This window comes from Myotis myotis, unplaced genomic scaffold (genome assembly GCF_014108235.1).
Source record: "Myotis myotis isolate mMyoMyo1 unplaced genomic scaffold, mMyoMyo1.p scaffold_m19_p_6, whole genome shotgun sequence".
Taxonomy (NCBI): domain Eukaryota; kingdom Metazoa; phylum Chordata; class Mammalia; order Chiroptera; family Vespertilionidae; genus Myotis; species Myotis myotis.
Window position 1 is genome coordinate 7895001 of NW_023416368.1, and position 17243 is coordinate 7912243.

Here is a 17243-nt window from a genome sequence, read left to right on the forward strand (position 1 = left end):
CAGCCTGGCAGACGGGCTGGCTCTGCGGGAGCTCCTGGCGGGGACGAGCAGAGCCTGCGAGGGTGGAGGGACCGGCGCTCGGCGACCGGGGACGCCGGCCGGCCGGCTGCTCCTCAGCGCTGCCCGCACTCAGCCTTCACGCTCTCCCTTGCTTTTCCACAGGCAACTGGACAACAACCACATCAGCTGCATTGAAGATGGAGCCTTCCGAGCGCTGCGCGATTTGGAGATCCTGTGAGTTGATTGTGCGGCCGCTGCCTGGTGTGCGTGTGCGTGTCCGGGTGAGGAGGAGACGGGGGAGTGCGTGTGCAGGGGGTTCCGTGCGGGTGCGTTTCTGGGGCTGCTGCTGCAGTGCTATTAACACTGGGCACCGGGAGATCCCTCCGGCTCACCTTGGCCAAAGTGTTCGCAGGCAGCAAAGTGTGATTTCCCACCTCCCGCAAACTGGGGCTCCTGCGAATGATGTCTCAGCGGAGCCCTTTCTCCCCACTGTTCCCACGGTGTTTGTTGCTGGGCAAAACAGATGGGCTGGAGTAGCCCCCAGCCCCTGCCAGCGCGGCCGGGGGGGAGCCTGTCTTGAGTGTAGGCATGCAGGAGACAGGTTACAGGTCTGGGAGACCAGAGAGGGTAGCACCAGGGGTCAGGGCAATCACCCAAAATCCGAAAGGGATCTGGGTGCAGGACTGGGGGAGGCCAGACAGCAGGTCAAGTCAAGCCATTGCCTTTCCTCCTGGGCTCTCGCCTCAGGTGCAAATCCAAACTTTAAGCAGCAACCTTAAGTGTGGGGGGAGGGGAGGATGAGAGGAAGTGGACACCTCCCAGAACCCCACTCTGTATACTTTATCTGGAAGCATGAAGCTGCCTTTCTGGGTTCCAGATTTTCAAATGGGTCTGTAAGGAAACCTGACTTATGGGAGGGGAGGGCAATGAGGGGGAGGGAGTCAGCCAGGAGTCATCTCGGGTCATTCACACTAAAGTTGAATTGTGTGAGAAAGCATTCTGATCGCTCTCACCCCAGCTACACTTCCAGCCGTCCCTGGTTTGGGGGAAGCTGGAGAGGAAGGCAGGAAAGCCCAGCAGAACTCATGTCAGGAGATGCGGGGTCCGGTCCCCACTCAGCTCCTAATTAGCTGCGTGACCTTGGGCAAGTCCCTTCCGCGCTCAGAGCCTAAATTTTCTCATTTGGGAAATGAAGGGGTTGGTTGCTCTATCTTGGGGGTAACTTCTCCTTTCCAAGTTCTATAATTGCTTGGTTCTAAACATAGTTCTGATGGTACAGTCCCACCCAGAGAATGCAAAGTGTGGGGTCTGTTGAGCATCCCTGAAAATACGAAGTTACTTAGTCACCAGGTCGCATAGCTCTGACTTCCAGGAGAATGAATAAATGTCAGACAAATACACGAGTGAATATTTTTAAATGTCCCTTTGCACATAAAAGGAGGAGTGAAGGGTTCCCTGTCCCTTCCCCTGGCACCTGGCCCCGCAGACAGCAACGGGCTGGAGAGAGCCTCTCCATGTTGCATGCGAGGAAGGTGATTCCAAGAGGAATCACGGGGGGAAATAGAGGGGAGCTGCTGCTGCCAGCGCTGGGACTGATGAAAGCCAAGCATCCCAGCACCGAAGGGGCAGGCCCTCAGCCAGGGCAGAGCCACTCACTCCTGACAGGGGTGGTCCCTCCTCACCACACTCTGACCCCGGAACCCGCAACCAACGCATGTGCCCAAATGTAGTCACCCAGGGCTTCTCTTATCAAGAGGCCGGAGCTGAGAAGGGTAGGCACGATTCTCTCTGCCTGAAAGAAAGCCTCTGTACAAAGGGCCGCTAGGAGCATAGCACCCTGTTCTTGGGACGGATGAGGAAATTCCTTGGGAAGAGATCAGGAAATGGAAGTCACCAGCTGCCACAGAGCAGCTGGGAGACCTCTACAAGACATGGTGGGGTCTCCTCACTAGGAAGGCGGGGGCGGGGGGGGGGGGGGGGGCGGTGTCTGACAATCAGACACACCTGGGTGTGGAAGCCGGGACTCAGTGGGACTTTGGCCAGATTACTGAGCCTCTCTGAGCCTGTTTTCTTCTCATTAAGAAGAGGCGCCTGATCTATTTTATAGGAAGGGCTCCCCAAATAGTGTTTCTTCCAGGCCCCTCACTTTCTCCCGACCATGCCCCATCCCCATCCAGGGGGCAGTTGGACTCGGAAACGCTAGTATCCAGGCACACCGGGTCTCTCACACTGGAAGCTTACAAGCCTGTGATGAAAAGTTCTCTTTCCCCGTCATTGCAGAGCCTGCAGGATCTGATTAGTTTATCTTTGCGATTCCAAACAAAGCCAGATCAATAGCTTTGTTTTAAAGACATGCTCATTTGGCTTCACGTGGCTAAGTACTTAAAATTAATCATCATCAGTGAGTCCACGGGTTTCTAATCTCCAGCAGAGGCACTCAGCTCTGGAACCATCCATCTTAGTGGGGAGCTATTCTGAAACTGGCTGGAGCTGACATCTCCATCTAAAGGACCTCCCCTCCCCACCCCCAGACCTCCCAAATCTCAGCTAGGCATCGACATTTTATAATACTTCCCTGTAATCACAACTTGGCACCATAAAGAATCTTGACAATGACATAAATAGGAACTAAGGGAGGGCATCGTGCGTTAACTTAGTAAATTCTTCAGAGATGCAGAGAGAGGGGATGGAGTTCGAAGCCCGCTGTCCCTGGGCAGGTCATCTTTCAGCACCTGCAGCTGTAACATCTGCACATTAAGAGACAAGATGCAGTCTTTCAGGTGTGTCTTCTCTCTGATGTTGTGCAGCGTGAAATACAAAACAAGGAGAGACTCGGGGTGACCTCGTGGAAAGCTCTCAAAATTAACTCAAGGGAAGTCTGTGGACCTCACTTACAGTTGACCTTGAACAACATGGGTGTTAGGGGTGCTGACTCCCCCTCCCCCTGCCCACAGTCAAAAATCTGCATATAACGTTGGACTCCCCCCAAAACCTAAATTGTCTCTCAGTATCTCAGGGGATTGGTCCCAGGGCCCCCCACAGATACCCAAATCCATGGATGCTCAAGTCCCCTGTATAAATGGTGTAGAGCAGTGGTGGGCAAACTATGGCCCGCGGGCCGGATCCGGCCCGTTTGAAATGAATAAAACTAAATTAAAAAAAAAGACTGTACCCTTTTATGTAATGATGTTTACTTTGAATTTATATTAGTTCACACAAACACTCCATCCATGCTTTTGTTCCGGCCCTCCGGTCCAGTTTAAGAACCCATTGTGGCCCTCGAGTCAAAAAGTTTGCCCACCCCTGGTGTAGAGCAATGCATACAGTTGGCCCTCCACGTCCACAGACTCCCAACCCCAGATGGGAAACAGTACAGGTATTTAGTGAAGAGAATCCCTGGGTCAGTGGACCTGCCCAGTTCAAACCCGTGTCGTTCAAGGGTCAGCTGCACTAGTGGAAATATTCACGTGGGATCGCCCCGTGACTCGTCCTCCCTGTGAGGGAAGTGCTGTAGGACTTCTTTCCATCTAGACCGAGGCGGGTTTCCCCTGTTTGAGAGAATGAGAACTTGGGAGGCGAGTCGACAGGAACCACTCTCTGCAGTGAGGGGAGCGGCAGGGGTACAGGTTGGAAAAGACTCAACTCTGCCCACCTTGTCCGCATTTATGGTGCATGCCCAGTGGGGGATGCCCAGCATCGGGCATGGAGGACAAAGGGAAAGAGTCAGGTAGCCAGGAAGGGGGCTAAAAGGAAAAGCATAGTGTAGGCCAATGGTCGGCAAACTGCGGCCCTTGAGTGTGGCTCTTCCACAAAATACCACATACGGGTGCGCATACAGTGCGATTGAAACTTCGTGGCCACACTCAAGGGGCCAAAGAACTGCATGTGGCTCGCGAGCCACAGTTCGCCGACCACTGGTGTAGGCAAAAATTCTCAAGGCCCGAGCCCCCACAGGGGAGGAATCCCAATGCGACTGATCGTAGCTGACTTTCGGGCAGTGCCCCGTCCCCAACACATAACACAACCAGTGCTTTAACCCGTGACCTCTCTGCGTCCTCACAAACCTGCTGGGAAACTGCCGTTATCGCCGTCCGCCTTGTACAGAGGAATAGCCCATGTCAGGGAAGCCAGGGACCTGCCCGCCCAGCAGCAGCAGAGCCCGAGTGACCAGCATCCTACCAGCTGCCCCTCTGAGCTGTGTCGCCAGGGCTCTCCTAGGGTTGGCTCCCCTGAAGTGTGGCCGCCATGCGCCATGGGTGGTGTGAGCTGGCCCCGAGAGCCAGGCCAGGCAGGCGACCCAGGACTCAAAATCCTGGTGAGGAGAATGCAGGCGCTTCCCACAAGCCTGCAGAATTGTCATCTCCTTCCCCCAGTTTAGGGGTCCCCGCAAAGTTGAAGATGAATCAAACTCACCAGGGAAGGAAAATAATCCCACTTTTCACTGACTTACATTCTAGTCCCAGGGATGATGTAGTCTCACTTCTGGATGCCGCCAATTGACTTTGGCGCCCAACCGTTTGGGGGCCCCATTCTCCAAACTGCCCCAAAACACAGCTCCAACTTCCTGTATGGCACTTAAGGTTCTTCATGGAGAAGCCTGTTTCCCGTGGGTCCAATGACTTTCTATTACCCACATCACCGCCCTTTCATTTCCACCTGTTCTATCCATTTGGCGACTCACATCTCCGCTTTCTCTAAGGCAGTGGTGCTCAACCTTCCTAATGCTGCGACCCTTTAGTACAGTTCCTCATGTTGTGGTGACCCCCAACCATAAAATTATTTTCGTGGCTACTTCATAACTGTAATTCTGCTACTGTTATGAATCGTAATGTAAATATCTGATATGCAGAATGTATTTTCATTGTTACAAATTGAACATAATTAAAGCATAGTGATTAATCACAAAAACAATATGTAATTATATGTGTTTTCCGATGGTCTTAGGCGACCCTGTGAAAGGGTCGACCACAGGTTGGCGACCCACAGGTTGAGAACCGCTCCTCTAAGGCATGTGTATGCGGCCGTTGAGTACACCAAGACTGCATCTCCAGCCCCTTCGGGCAGGAATCCCTGCTGGTCGTGCTCTGAACCATGGGTTTCTGGTCCCTGCTAGCGAGATTGAGAATGGGCGGGCAACTAACCAATTATACCAGGCTCTTCCCTGCCCAGGTTAGAAAAACATTTAATGAAAAAGAAAAAATTAAGAGTATGGACAAATGACACAAAAATGAGAAGACCTAATGAATAAGATAGTTAATTAATTTTTTCAATAGTATTACGGGAGGAGAGAAAAGATTTTCAGATATTGTCTCCTGACTACATGTAGCAAATCTGAAGATCAGTAGACACGTCCTGAAAGGCTGTCACCTCCTGGTGAGGGGTCTGCCCGGAGAGATCCCAGGCCCAGCAAACTGCGTGCGGATCCTCGGGTCTGCAGATAACCAGGAGTGCCGTTTGGAAGGCCTTGCTCACATTTATGTCATTACCAAGGCCTCCACTCCTTTGGGTTACTGCCAGCTCAGGCAGCCCTGCTGTAATCCATGGAAATTCGGTGACATTACTCTAGGCTGGCCCTGGTGTCTGTAGAGAAAAGGGACAGAGAGGCCAAGAGCAAGGCCGGGCGACAGTGAGCCAAGGCCTCCTAGCAGTTCGCACCTCGGCTGCCCCACTTCCCTCACCCGAGTCCCGGCTCTGGCCAGGGGATGCCAAGGACGAGTTGGTGGTAGCAAAGAGGCTGGCACCTGGGTCTCCAGGCCCCGGGCCCCATGTTCTTTGCCCACATAGGCACCTCCTGCAGTTGGGCCCTTTGGGAGAAACCCCTGGTGACACGGGGACCCTGAGTGCAGTTGTCTTTCTAGCCCGTCCTTCAGTGCCCTCTCCTATTTTGGAGGTTGAGGGAGGGCAGACTTTGATCCCAGGTCCTGCTTTCAACTCCCTCTCTGGAACTAGACAGCAGACCATATTGCATCTATGGATGAGTTTTACTTTATCTCGTAACATGTTCTTTAACAATGGAAGAGAGCATTTCATACTTAAAACATATTGTATTTTTCATAAAATTCCAGCTTGGGCTTTTAGCAACCAGAAGCATTGGTAGCCCTGAGCTCATTCCTGCATCACGATGGTCGGTGTGGCTGGGTGCACAAGCCCTCCTCCCATGGGATGTGGCTGCCCCTTTCCCACTGGCCTCCACTCCTTTGGGTTGCTGCCAGCTCAGACAGACCCTGCTGTAATCCATGGAAGTGCAGACACCCCACAAGCTAGTCTAGCGTCAGGCACCAGGACAGGAAAGCTCTCAGAGGGTGGGCAGGCGCTCCGGCGGGTCAGACTCCCTGGGCCAGAGGTCACCAGAACTGCCAAGTGTGCAAGGACATGCAGCTAAAGGGCATGGAGTCCAGGACTCCCAGACTGAGCAAGGACCCCACAGAAGCAAGCAAGGTCTTCATGCCCCATCTTCCAGGAAGTTCTCGAGAGTTGAACTAGCCTCCTAGACCCTTTGATTGTAAATCAGTTCTGATTAGGGTTGTGCAAATACTGAGAAGTAGATGAACACCCACCACCCAGTTTCTTGCTCCCCAGACTCCTGTGTCAGCCTGTGTACTGAGCCCCCTCTCAGCCCACATTCAGAGATTCAAGAGTTAAGGCAGTGGTGGAATCAATCAGACTTTTAGGGTAGTTCTAATTCATCCACATTCGGGCGGGCACAACATGGCCCGGCCCTGGGCCCCACTGGTAAACACAGAAGAATGGAGAAGAGCATTCTTTGCTGGTATAAGAAGGAATCAGTGGGAAGAAATTGGCAACAGTCCTGATGCCCAGGTCGGGGTGTGCTCACTCTCCTAGTGTGGGGTGCTGTCCTGGATCAGGGGTGCTGGGCACTGGCCGTAGGGACACACATAGACATTGTCAGTCCAGTTCAGAAAGCCCGGAGCTTGAGGCAGGTGGCCGGCTGTTCTGTGCTTTGGCTGAGCTTCCTGTGGATGTGGAACTAGATGCTGGATGAACAGTAGTACGATAGCATATCCCATGCAGTAGTCCCCCCACCCACGGGGCACCTGTTCCCAGTGTAAGTTATGAATGAGGCACAGTTAGAGATTAACTAACTAATCACGAAACAGAACAATTATAACTGAGCAGTAATAGCCGTTATGTGGATGTGGGCACTCATGTCAGGGGACCCCATGCTGACGTCCTCCTGTAGGCTCAGTGCTTTTGGGGCACCACGTCGCCATCGATCAGAACACGGTTTCTGCTCGTCTTCCACCCGAGGGCTTAATGCCTTCTCCACCTTAACTAAGCACTTACCACTCACTGTGGCTGTAACATTGGCAGTTTGAGATGTGACAACAGAACTAGCTCGAATTTCATTTTCCTTCTTCAGTTTCACAGATAGAGGTTCTTACCGTAGGTTTTAGCAATCTTAGGACACGTTTTTTTTAAATTCTCTCATTATGTCAAGAACTTTCACCTTTCCAGTTACAGGGAGCACTTTACGGCTTCTCTCCTGCATTTCTGAATTGCCAGCATCCCTACTCTTGCGCTTTGAGGCCATTACTAAGTAAAATAAGGGTGACTTGAACACAAGCACGCGATCCCAGGACAGTCGGTCTGATAACCGAGACGGCTGCTAAGTGACTGATGTCAGGTAGGGTGTGCGACATAGGTACGCAGGACACAGGGCATTCCATCCTGGGTGGGACGGAGCGGGAGGGCGCGAGATTTCATCACGCTACTCACAGCGGCATGCAGTTTAAAACTTATGAATTGTTTATTGTATTGTTTGTTTATGGATTTTCCGTTTAACATTTTTGGACCATGGTTGACCACAGGTAACAAACCACAGAAAGCAAAACTGTGGCTAAGAGGGGACTGCTGCAGTACAGCGATACTAGATAATTATTAGTGTCGTCATTATAAGTATCACAGCTACGGCTCTCACCTGCGTATTTTGCATGTGCTGTCTCCTAGGCACTATGGTATTAGAATGGAGCGTTTTACGTACATCCTCGCCACAACCTCACAGCATGGCTCTTGTTCACCTCACTTTCCCCAGGTGGAAGCTGAGGCTGGGGAAGCTGGAGGACTTGCCCGGAGCAACCCTGGCTGCACAGGGGCTGCTTTTCCATCCAGTCCCCTTCTGCCCGGTCCTTGAGCCCCGGCTCCTAACCGCTCTGCTATGAAAAAGTGAAAATTGAAAAGTGTATTCCAAAATGCATCCCAGAGAAACAAGTGTAGTAAATGCTCAGAATAATTCAGGACCAATCGTTTTTCTTTTTGAAAAATGATCCTGACCCACAGGGCACTCAGAACTAATCCTGTGACCTCCACTTAATCGGCATCACATCCAAGTCCACAGAACCGCCCACACATGGAGGTGCGAGGCCACAGCGGAGCTTGGGGGCGTCAGAGTCCTCCCCTCGGATGGGCCACTCTCCAGCTTCACCAGGCTGGGTGGTGCAGGGGGTTCATTTCCGTATTGTAATACAGAAGCTGGGTACCAGGCTTGCGATTCCGGTTAAAGGAGACACCACAGGTGTGTGTCTGGCAAGTCAGAGACGCCCAATCAGGCCTCTCATAACAAGCGCAGTTGAAAAGCAGCCCTGCCCTGTTCTGCCACCTTATCTCCGTACCTGGCACAAGCCTGGCACAGAGCAGGAAGTCAAAGGACACGGGACCACATTGAGTAGGAATTAATTAACCAAATGCATGCCCACTTTGCCCCGTCTCTAGATTTTCTGCTACATGTTGGCCCTGAACAGAGCTAAGTTAAAGTTGCCCCAGAATTATCTCAAATATTGGACAATGTAGTATTTTACTGGAACAGAAGATTTCTCATGTTACCTCTGGTTTTTTATTCTTCCAGTTAAATGGTGATTTTTTTTTTCTTATTAACAATGAGCAAATTACAGCCTTGGTGAAAATTGATGTTTTCGAACAGACAAGACTCGTTTTCATTTATTTACAGAATGTTTCACCTCGGTTTCTCTGGGAGATGCAACTATTTTATTTTTTTTAACAGACTCTGGAATCAGAGTGTTTAGTCATGACATAGCTTTGAATATAAAACTGTCGTGGCTTAATGAAAGTCTTAAAATATCTCCAGAACATGATTTTTTTTTTTTATTTTTTTTTGGTGCTATGCTGCAAATTGTGATTTGTTCAGGTAATGAGGATTAAAATGGAACATTGTGGAAAGCACTGATCACTTCCATTGGGCCCCCAGAATACTAGGAAAGGAACTGGGTGTCCTATGAAGGTTCGCTTGTGCTACACCACACCCCTCCTTCAGTCACCCAGGCTCGAAGTTCGATCATAGTCACATGTTTTAGATAGATAGATAGATAGATAGATAGATAGAGATAGATAGTATTGATTTCAGAGAGGAAGGGAAAGGGAAAATCATCTATCAGCTGCCTCCTGCATGCCCCCTAGTGGTGACTGAGCCCACAACCCAGGCATGTGCCCCAACCGGGAATCAAACCGTGACCTCCTGGTTCACAGGTTGACGCTCAACCACTGAGCCACTGGGCGATCATAGTCATGTTCTTAAAATGACTAGCTTGGTTTTGAGAACATCGGCTTAAGAAAAATGTAAGATAATTTTTCCCATTTAAATAAGTAGCACTTGAACAGTTCAGGTAACTAGGATATGGGAGCACCTAGTGGTTTCCGTTTGATTTCCTTTTCCTGGTAACTGAAGGCTAGTTTAGTCTCAAAATGGATGTGTCCTGTGAATTCGTGGGTTCAGAGGCTGTGGCGAAGGTCACTGGACTGTTCTTCACCAACAGAGGCTCTTGAATCGGTAGGACTCCCGTTACCAACTTGCCATGAATGGCATTTAGGTGGAATTGGGCAGCGGACGGCCCAGGGGCCACGGACTCCAGCCTCCAGGTTTCTGGGCTGACATCCCAGCTTGGCAAACTAGGTTGGGGAGCAGCCTTGTGGTTTGCTGTGTCCTGCCTCAAACGAAATGGGGGGAAAGCTCTGCATCTTTGTAAAAAGATTCCAGGGGGGTTTCTCTCAGCGAGAGGCAAGGAGGCCAGTGGGGAAATGCCGCAGAGCTGCCGAATGCATATGGGGATCAGTTCACCCCCAAACGGAGCTGCTGCACCCGGCGGGAAACGTGCTCCCGGCCGACGGTCAGCCTGTGCCCTTTCTCCGTCCTCTGCTGCCAGCTCTGGTGCCAGTATGCGAGCAGGTTCAGGGAGTGCCTGGCTCCTTGATCCGCCCTCATCTCCTGGCTCTCGTGGGTCTCCAGACCGGGGCCATGAGCCCTGTGAAGGGCCAAGCCTGCCTGTTGTTGCTGCCGCCACGTCCGTCGGGAATCAAACCGTGACCTCCTGGATGGCTCGGCTTCCTGTGGCCAGGAGTCCCTGACTCTGCAGAACTGGGTCTGGAAAGCCAAGATCCTAGGAACTCGAGCAGGAAATGGCCCTCCTCCTGCCGGATGGCCTCCTGCCCGGGGAGGCCCTGAAGAGGCAGAGCTGGGAGAATCCAAGCACCGTTCTGACTCTTCCCCGAGCTGCCGTGTCCCATCTGCAAGGACACTCAGGAGCAGGGGTGGTGAGGAGGAGGGATGGAGGGAGTAGGATTCCGCTTCTCCCGGGTTATATCTGGGATCGTTGCAGACACTCTAGACACCCCGTTCTCCTTCCACAGATAACTAATGAGAGGACCCCAACTATCCACCCTTAGGTTGAATGAACCCTGCAGATGTGGGATTTGATTTTTTGTTTTGTTTTGTTTTGGTCTTTCCAGTGTTTTTTAAAAAATAATAGTAATTAGTTGCCAATGTTTAAAACTCGGGTGATTATATGTGAAAGTCTCTGCATTCCACTCTGCGTGAGTTCCGGAAGTGGTTGGGCCGGCAGGTGGCCAGGATGGTCCAGAGCAGCGCTCTGTCGTGGGCCGCTGCAGGCGACGGCGGCTGGCACCTGCGCATCCACGGTGCAGCGAGGCCCACGGCCTCTCGAGCACCTGGAATGTGGCTAGAGCAAATGAGAGACGGAAGTTTTCATCTTACTGCATTTTAATTGTTTTAATTTTAAATCGCCACCTTTGGCTCATGGCCACTTGTTGCCCAGCAGGGTTTACAGCTGTGTGGCGGGCACCCCATCTGGGCAGGGCATGCCCCTCGGATCGCCACGGCTCCCACCAGGCCCGCTTTCGCCGGCCCTGCTCCCACCCTCCGCGGTCACGTCCCATTCCTTAAGAAGCACCATGTTTAAACAGTGTATTTTCTGAAACTAAATACTTGGGAATATCTGCCACTCCCCCACACACACACACACTACGCTCTGCCCTTTATCTTAATTTAAACATCTGGATCTTATTCCCCCAAAAGACGCACTTTCATGGAAAGCCAGGAGTATGATTATAAAGCCGTCTCCACCAGAGTAAACCCTCTTGGCGTGAATGTTTCCTGGTCCCCGTTACTCACTTCTCTTGGCCCAGGAAATGGCTCCACAAAGGCAGCAGGTAGGAGAGTCGCCCCCATGTCTGGACCTGTCGCTTCTCCGTACGTGAGCTGGAGATGAGGCAGCCGGTTAGGGGAGCAGGCCGTTAACCCCACAGCAGCGCAGCCAGGTGTCTGCACAAAGGAAGAAAAAGAGCCGACCCTGTAACTTTGTTCAACCGGGGCGGGGGGCGGGGGAGGGGGCGGTGCGGGCGGCTTTGAGTTTGGCCAGATGTGCCGTTTTTATACAGACCTGGGTGTCCACGTCCCTTCCACTGCTGTCAGGAAAGCTGGTCCTGCTCCAGATGTGGCATCTCAGAGCCAGCGCCAGCCCAGTTGGAACGGGAGAGGGGAACTGTAGGCTGGAAAGACCCAGGGGTCAGCCGGCCCCACCGCCTCATTTTAAGTGAAAGAAAGTCACTCAGAAAGGTTAAGTGACTTGCCCACAACCACAGGGAAGTTTCACAGAAGAATTAGGCCAGGAGACGGGTCTGCGGACTCTTTATCCAGTGCTCTAGATGGCCACCTCCCTCCCTCCTGTCTTAGCAGAAAGGAAACAAAAGTGAATGAAGCTGGCCTGTATGTCCTGCCTTCCCACCATCCCTCCGCCTCCAGCATTTTGCCAGAAGGAACATTTACATTCAGCATGAGGGCCTTCCCATCAGGCGGCCACTGATTAGGGGCTAATTGCCCCAGGACCCCAATAGATTTCTGTCTGGTGGAGAGCAATCTGGAAAGAGGTGGGTTTCCCCGTCACTGGTCCTGGCACCTGGTGGTGACCAGAGCCCAGCGAGGAAACACTGGGTACCCCTGCCCGTCTTTGAGCCCCACTGGCCCAGGTGTAAGTTGCAGCCAGCTCCCTGAGAGAGCCCCCGCCCCCTTACAACTATCAGAGGATAAAAGCAGGACCACCCGGCATCCAGCCCAGGGACTGAGCCTCATGCATCTTGTGCAGTGTTCCTGCTAACAGGTCTGAAGTGGCTCAGTTCCGAACTCTACACGAGAACGGACGGGTATGTTTAGCCACGGAACCGATGGGTAGCGGGCAGAAAACAGGCAGGGTTACACCTGCCCGGAGGAACATAGTTTTGCCCTATAAACAGAAACTTCTTCAGGAACTTGTCCTCAATGATGTGTGGGGGAAGAAAGCATTGAATAAGTTTCAACCAGGTAAAGGGAGTTCATTGGAATAGAAGGTCTCTCAGCTAGAGACTGCCCGTCAGGAGATGCATGTGGGACAGAGGCTTTAACCACGTCACCGTAATGCCATTAATGTTCTTCTATTATATACATATACGCTAAACTCATATTTGATACATATATATCATGCGATATATATGTGTGTGTCAAATGTATATATCTGACTCAAATTATTAAATTAATCTGTCTGGTTTAGAGACCAAAAACGGGCATCTGCAAGCCAGATCCAGCCCCAGGTATGTTCCGTGTGGACTTCAGTTCCTTACGGTTCACCAGTACAAAAAAAGCAGGAGACTTCCCATAAAGCCTCTAGATGCCTGGCTCTCTCTTTAAACAACAGGGAACAGCTGGCAGCCTCGCACCCACGTCCCAGCGTAGCAGCGACCCTTGGACACGAGAAGTGACAGTCGTGTCGTGGAGTGGTGGTGGCTGCAGCCCCACGCAGCCCACTTACAGACTCAGAGGTCAAGCCTGGCTCCCGTAGGCAATTGAGTTTGTAACTGTCACACCTCGCTCCCGTAGGCACCTGAGTTCGTGACTCCCGGGTCAGCCCAGGAGGCTGTTCAGAGTGGAAATGTGTTTTATCAAAAGATGCCAAAAGCAGGACCCTTCACGTTTTGAAACTCACTCATCCACTGAGTGTATATTCATGGAGTCGTCCTATGTGCCAGCCCAGGGGCAGAACAGGCGTGCGCTCCATCCCTCTTAGTGTGCACGCCGCTGAGTAAACACTTTCCCCTTCTTCCTCTCACGGGGCTAGTCACCCAGTGCAGCGGAAGTAGAAATTGTCTGTTTCCAGGCACCCCGGTAGCTGCCTGGTTTCTAAATAATGGTAGCAGATGAGACTGCCTGTCCAGGCCCTCAGTTTATAGAAGATGAAATAGAATTAGGAGAGTAGGCCATCTCATTGGTATTGTTGTGTAAGGTACACTTTGCAGTTACGCTGGTCACCTGTGATGTTCTCAACACATGAGTAAGAGCTCCTCAGCATCCAGGGGCCACAAGCACGGAGCATCGTGTAGACTTACACGACCAGCATCTCTCTGAGCAACGGCGGGATCTGAAAAGGCGTCTCTCCCTTTTTAAACTCACGTGGTTTACAGTTAGTTTGGAGGCATCTTTTCCCGGTTGTTCTCTCACAGCGAGGCTCTGCTGGGCGGAGTTTCTGTCTGTCACAATGTGAGTATACAGTGAAGGGAGAACCAAAGACAGGCGCTTCTGCTAAGCATCCATGGCATCAAGGGCCCAGATTGGCAGTGGACTGTTTTTATTCCTTTCTGTAGGTTTTACATGACACCTGGAGACCATTTAAAATGTTACTTGGCGGTGAGAGCACTGTGTTTAAAAATAACGCTCACCCCGGTGCCAAATCGCTTTGGAGTCGGGTACAAATATTGAGACAAAAACCCCAGCTGTTATTGCTTTGGCTGCTAATTTGAGGTGTCAAATGGGAGGCCGACTGCTATACGTCAGTGAGTGAGGCCCCTTGTGAGATCACTGTTTTCTAACAGTGGAGAGTAATGGGCTAATCAGTGCAGCATCAGTTGCTTTCATTATATGCCCACACAATGGTTATGAGCTTTAATTTAAACGGTCCGCGGGGAGATGACGGCAGTGAGGAACAGGCAGCACCCAGGATGGGCCAGGAGAGCAGGTGATGCAGGGCAGGTGGCCTCCGCCCCTCTTCTCCTCCCTCCCTCCGTCTCTCATCCCTCCTCCCCATCAGCCCAGGGACTCCTTGCCTGCTCCAGGCAGACAGGAGATGAGCTTTGCTTAAGGATCTGGACTCTCGGGGCTTCTTGGTATTCCTGACAATTCTGTCAGCCGCGCCAACAGCAAGGGCAGCTTTGGGCAACACTGGACTTGGTAGCCAAGCCTTGACCATAGAAGGCTTCCAGACCCAATCGCCCTCTCTCCCCGTGCCACCTCCACTTGGCCCTCACTCTCTGTGCTGAGCGCGCTCTGTTCCCCGACGAGAGGAGGGTCAGCATTGCTGCTGCTCTGAGCAGCCTCGGCAGAGAGGTGAGCACCAGGGTCCCTGGTCCCTGCCACCTCGAAGTCAATGAAGGCCGAGTCCACCGCTCACCTGTGTGACTCGTCTCCTCCGTGGGAGACGTGGGAATCGGACAGCGACGTCTGTCCGACGACAGTCCTGTAAGAGGCGGTTTGTGTAATGGTCATTCGTGTCCCGCTTTGAATATTGGCTCCGCTCTCCCTAGCTGTGTGATCGGGTAGAGTGCGCTGGTCTCTCTAGGGTCCAAAATGAAATGGCAGTGGTGTCTCGGGACGGTTAGAGAATTAGATGAGACAACGTGGGAAAGTGCTCGGCCCCGTGCCTTCAGCACCAGCACTCTCAGAAGCACTTAGGTCTGGGCTTAGAGGACTGGCCACTGGGCGCCCACAGGTGTGAGGACAAACCAGGACATCCTGTTGCCATAGCTGCCGATGACTCGCCGGGAGTCTCCTTCCTGGGCAGCGTTAAGGAGGGAACCACCGTATTTGTCTAGACTTAAGGAGTAACCAGCCTTGATGTAGGGATGGTGGGCCAGGGCGTCTGGATCCTCACCCAAGCAGAGGCAAGAAGAGGGGTTCCCAGAGCGCCCCCAGGGAGGTTGGCAGCCAGGGAGATGGCCGAGGCACTCACTGTGGATGCCTGGCTTTGCAATTAGGCGATGCATGCTCACAGATAATGCCGCTGCGTTAGAGCAATTACATAGTGTTATGGACACACGACACGCAGATTACGCCTGGAGCCAGGGAGGCACAGTGATCAAGCGAAGGCCTAATGGGAGGAGACAGAGGGAAATGTCAGCCTATTAAGGTTGCCAGGGTGGCGTGGCTGCAGCTGGACACAGGGCCTCCAGATCCGAAGTAGGTCTCTGGAGGGGCCAAGGGAGGGCCACACCTCACCCCTCAGTGGAGAGCAGAGGGGAGCTGGGGCAGACGCCACGTTGAGCTCTCCAAGGGCGACAGACACCTGCATGGAGGGCTGAGCACTGTGTCAGAGCTCGGGCCTCTTTCTAAGCAGAAAACACCGTCCTCCCCACAGAGGCCTCGGTCCCAGAGGCAGCCAGGGGGCCGCCTGTACGCTGCCTCCACACTCAGCTCAAGGCTGTTCTTCGCTCTTCCCTTCTTCGGTGGTTTCCAACTCGAGCTTGCCTGGGACTCCTCTGCAGAGTCCCTTAAAACACAGAAGGCGCCCACCCCCCACACCCCCAAGCTTCTGATCCGGTGGGTCTGGGGGGCCCGGCACCACACTTTGGTACCCACGGCCCACGTTCATTCTGCACCAGCCCAAGGTGGGTGCCCCAGCCTGTCCCTGAGCAGGGCCTGCCACACCCTGATTCCATCAGCCTCGCAGGTCTGGGCGCAGGGAGACCTTCTTCCAGGTGACTGGCCCGGCCCATTGCAGTGCGTCGCTGGCAGGGGTGGGAGGAGCTCTGCCCAGAGCGAGCGGCCAGAGGTCAAGGAACACTGTCCGCATAGAACCACTTAGCAACTCGTTTAGGCTTCGAGGCCATACGGTCTCTGTAGCAACCACTCAGCCATGTGACACAAAAGCAGCCTCAGATGGTACGTAAGCAAGAGGGTGAAACTTTATTTACAAAAACAGGCCGTGGACGATGAGATTTGGCCCGGGGGCTGGAGCTGGCCAAGCCCTGGACAGGCCAGGATGTGTGCCACTCCCTCACCATCCACCCCTCCTGGGGGCCTTGTCTGCCACAGGACCCCAGCCTTTCACTGAGGGGCACAGGGAGGCACACACTTCTTCAGGCGTTAAGGTTTAATGTGTGCACCGGAGAAGCAATAGTAAGTTCGCTCATCCCCTCGGGCCCTGGAAAGAAGGTGGAACACCCTCTTTCTAGCGCTCAGAGCCAAGAGCGGGAGCCTTGGTAGCAGTAGCATTGTCCAGAAGGGTCACTCTATTAAGGAAAACGATCCCTCTCCATGACGCTTGTATGCTCCACGCCTGACCAGACAGGAGAGAAACAGGACAGTCTCGGGTCCACCTCATTCTCAGTGTAAAGAGGGTTTGTCGTGGGGAAAGGCTCTACGGGAGACAGTGGGCGGTAGGTGGCCTGTCTTTGAAATCCTGTTGGGGGAAACACCGTATCTCTGGTTCATACTGAACTGCCCATTCAGTAGCTTGTGATGGTGCAAAAAGGGAGACCAGTACAGTCCTGAAGTTTCATACAATTAATTTGACTCTGAACTTGAAAAATGCTGAATCGAAAGCATTTACTTGGGGGAAAGCCTATGACTTGGGTTACAGCATATCTTGTCAGAGTAGCTCCCCGGGAGCAGAGCAGGGAGGGTGAAACCAGACGCTGGAACTGGCAAAACTCGTCCAGGACGTGGAGGTAAATAGGGTGACGCCGATGAGGCCAGGACGGCTCAGCCCGAACCAGCCATCCAGTGGGGGCGGATCGCTGTCAGACCCCTTTCTCTTTCTGCCGGTTAATCGTTAAGGCAGTTGATGGAAGGAGAGGCGGTGCGAGGCTTGTGCAGTTCTCTCCAGCTTTGGGTCCCTGGTGGAAAGACAGAGAGCAGCCCTGCTGGAGAAATAAGCCCGCCCTGGAAGCAGGAG

General features: G+C 52.8%; 1 protein-coding gene across 1 annotated transcript in view; it reads left to right on the forward strand.

Moving 5' to 3' along the window:
- SLIT3 (slit guidance ligand 3) overlaps window positions 1-17243 on the forward strand; it is a 533716-nt gene that overhangs the window by 407690 nt on the left and 108783 nt on the right. The window contains exon 6 of the mRNA XM_036313891.1: window positions 163-234. Within this exon, the coding sequence (XP_036169784.1) occupies window positions 163-234 (72 nt within the window). The remainder of the gene's footprint in view (window positions 1-162; window positions 235-17243) is intronic.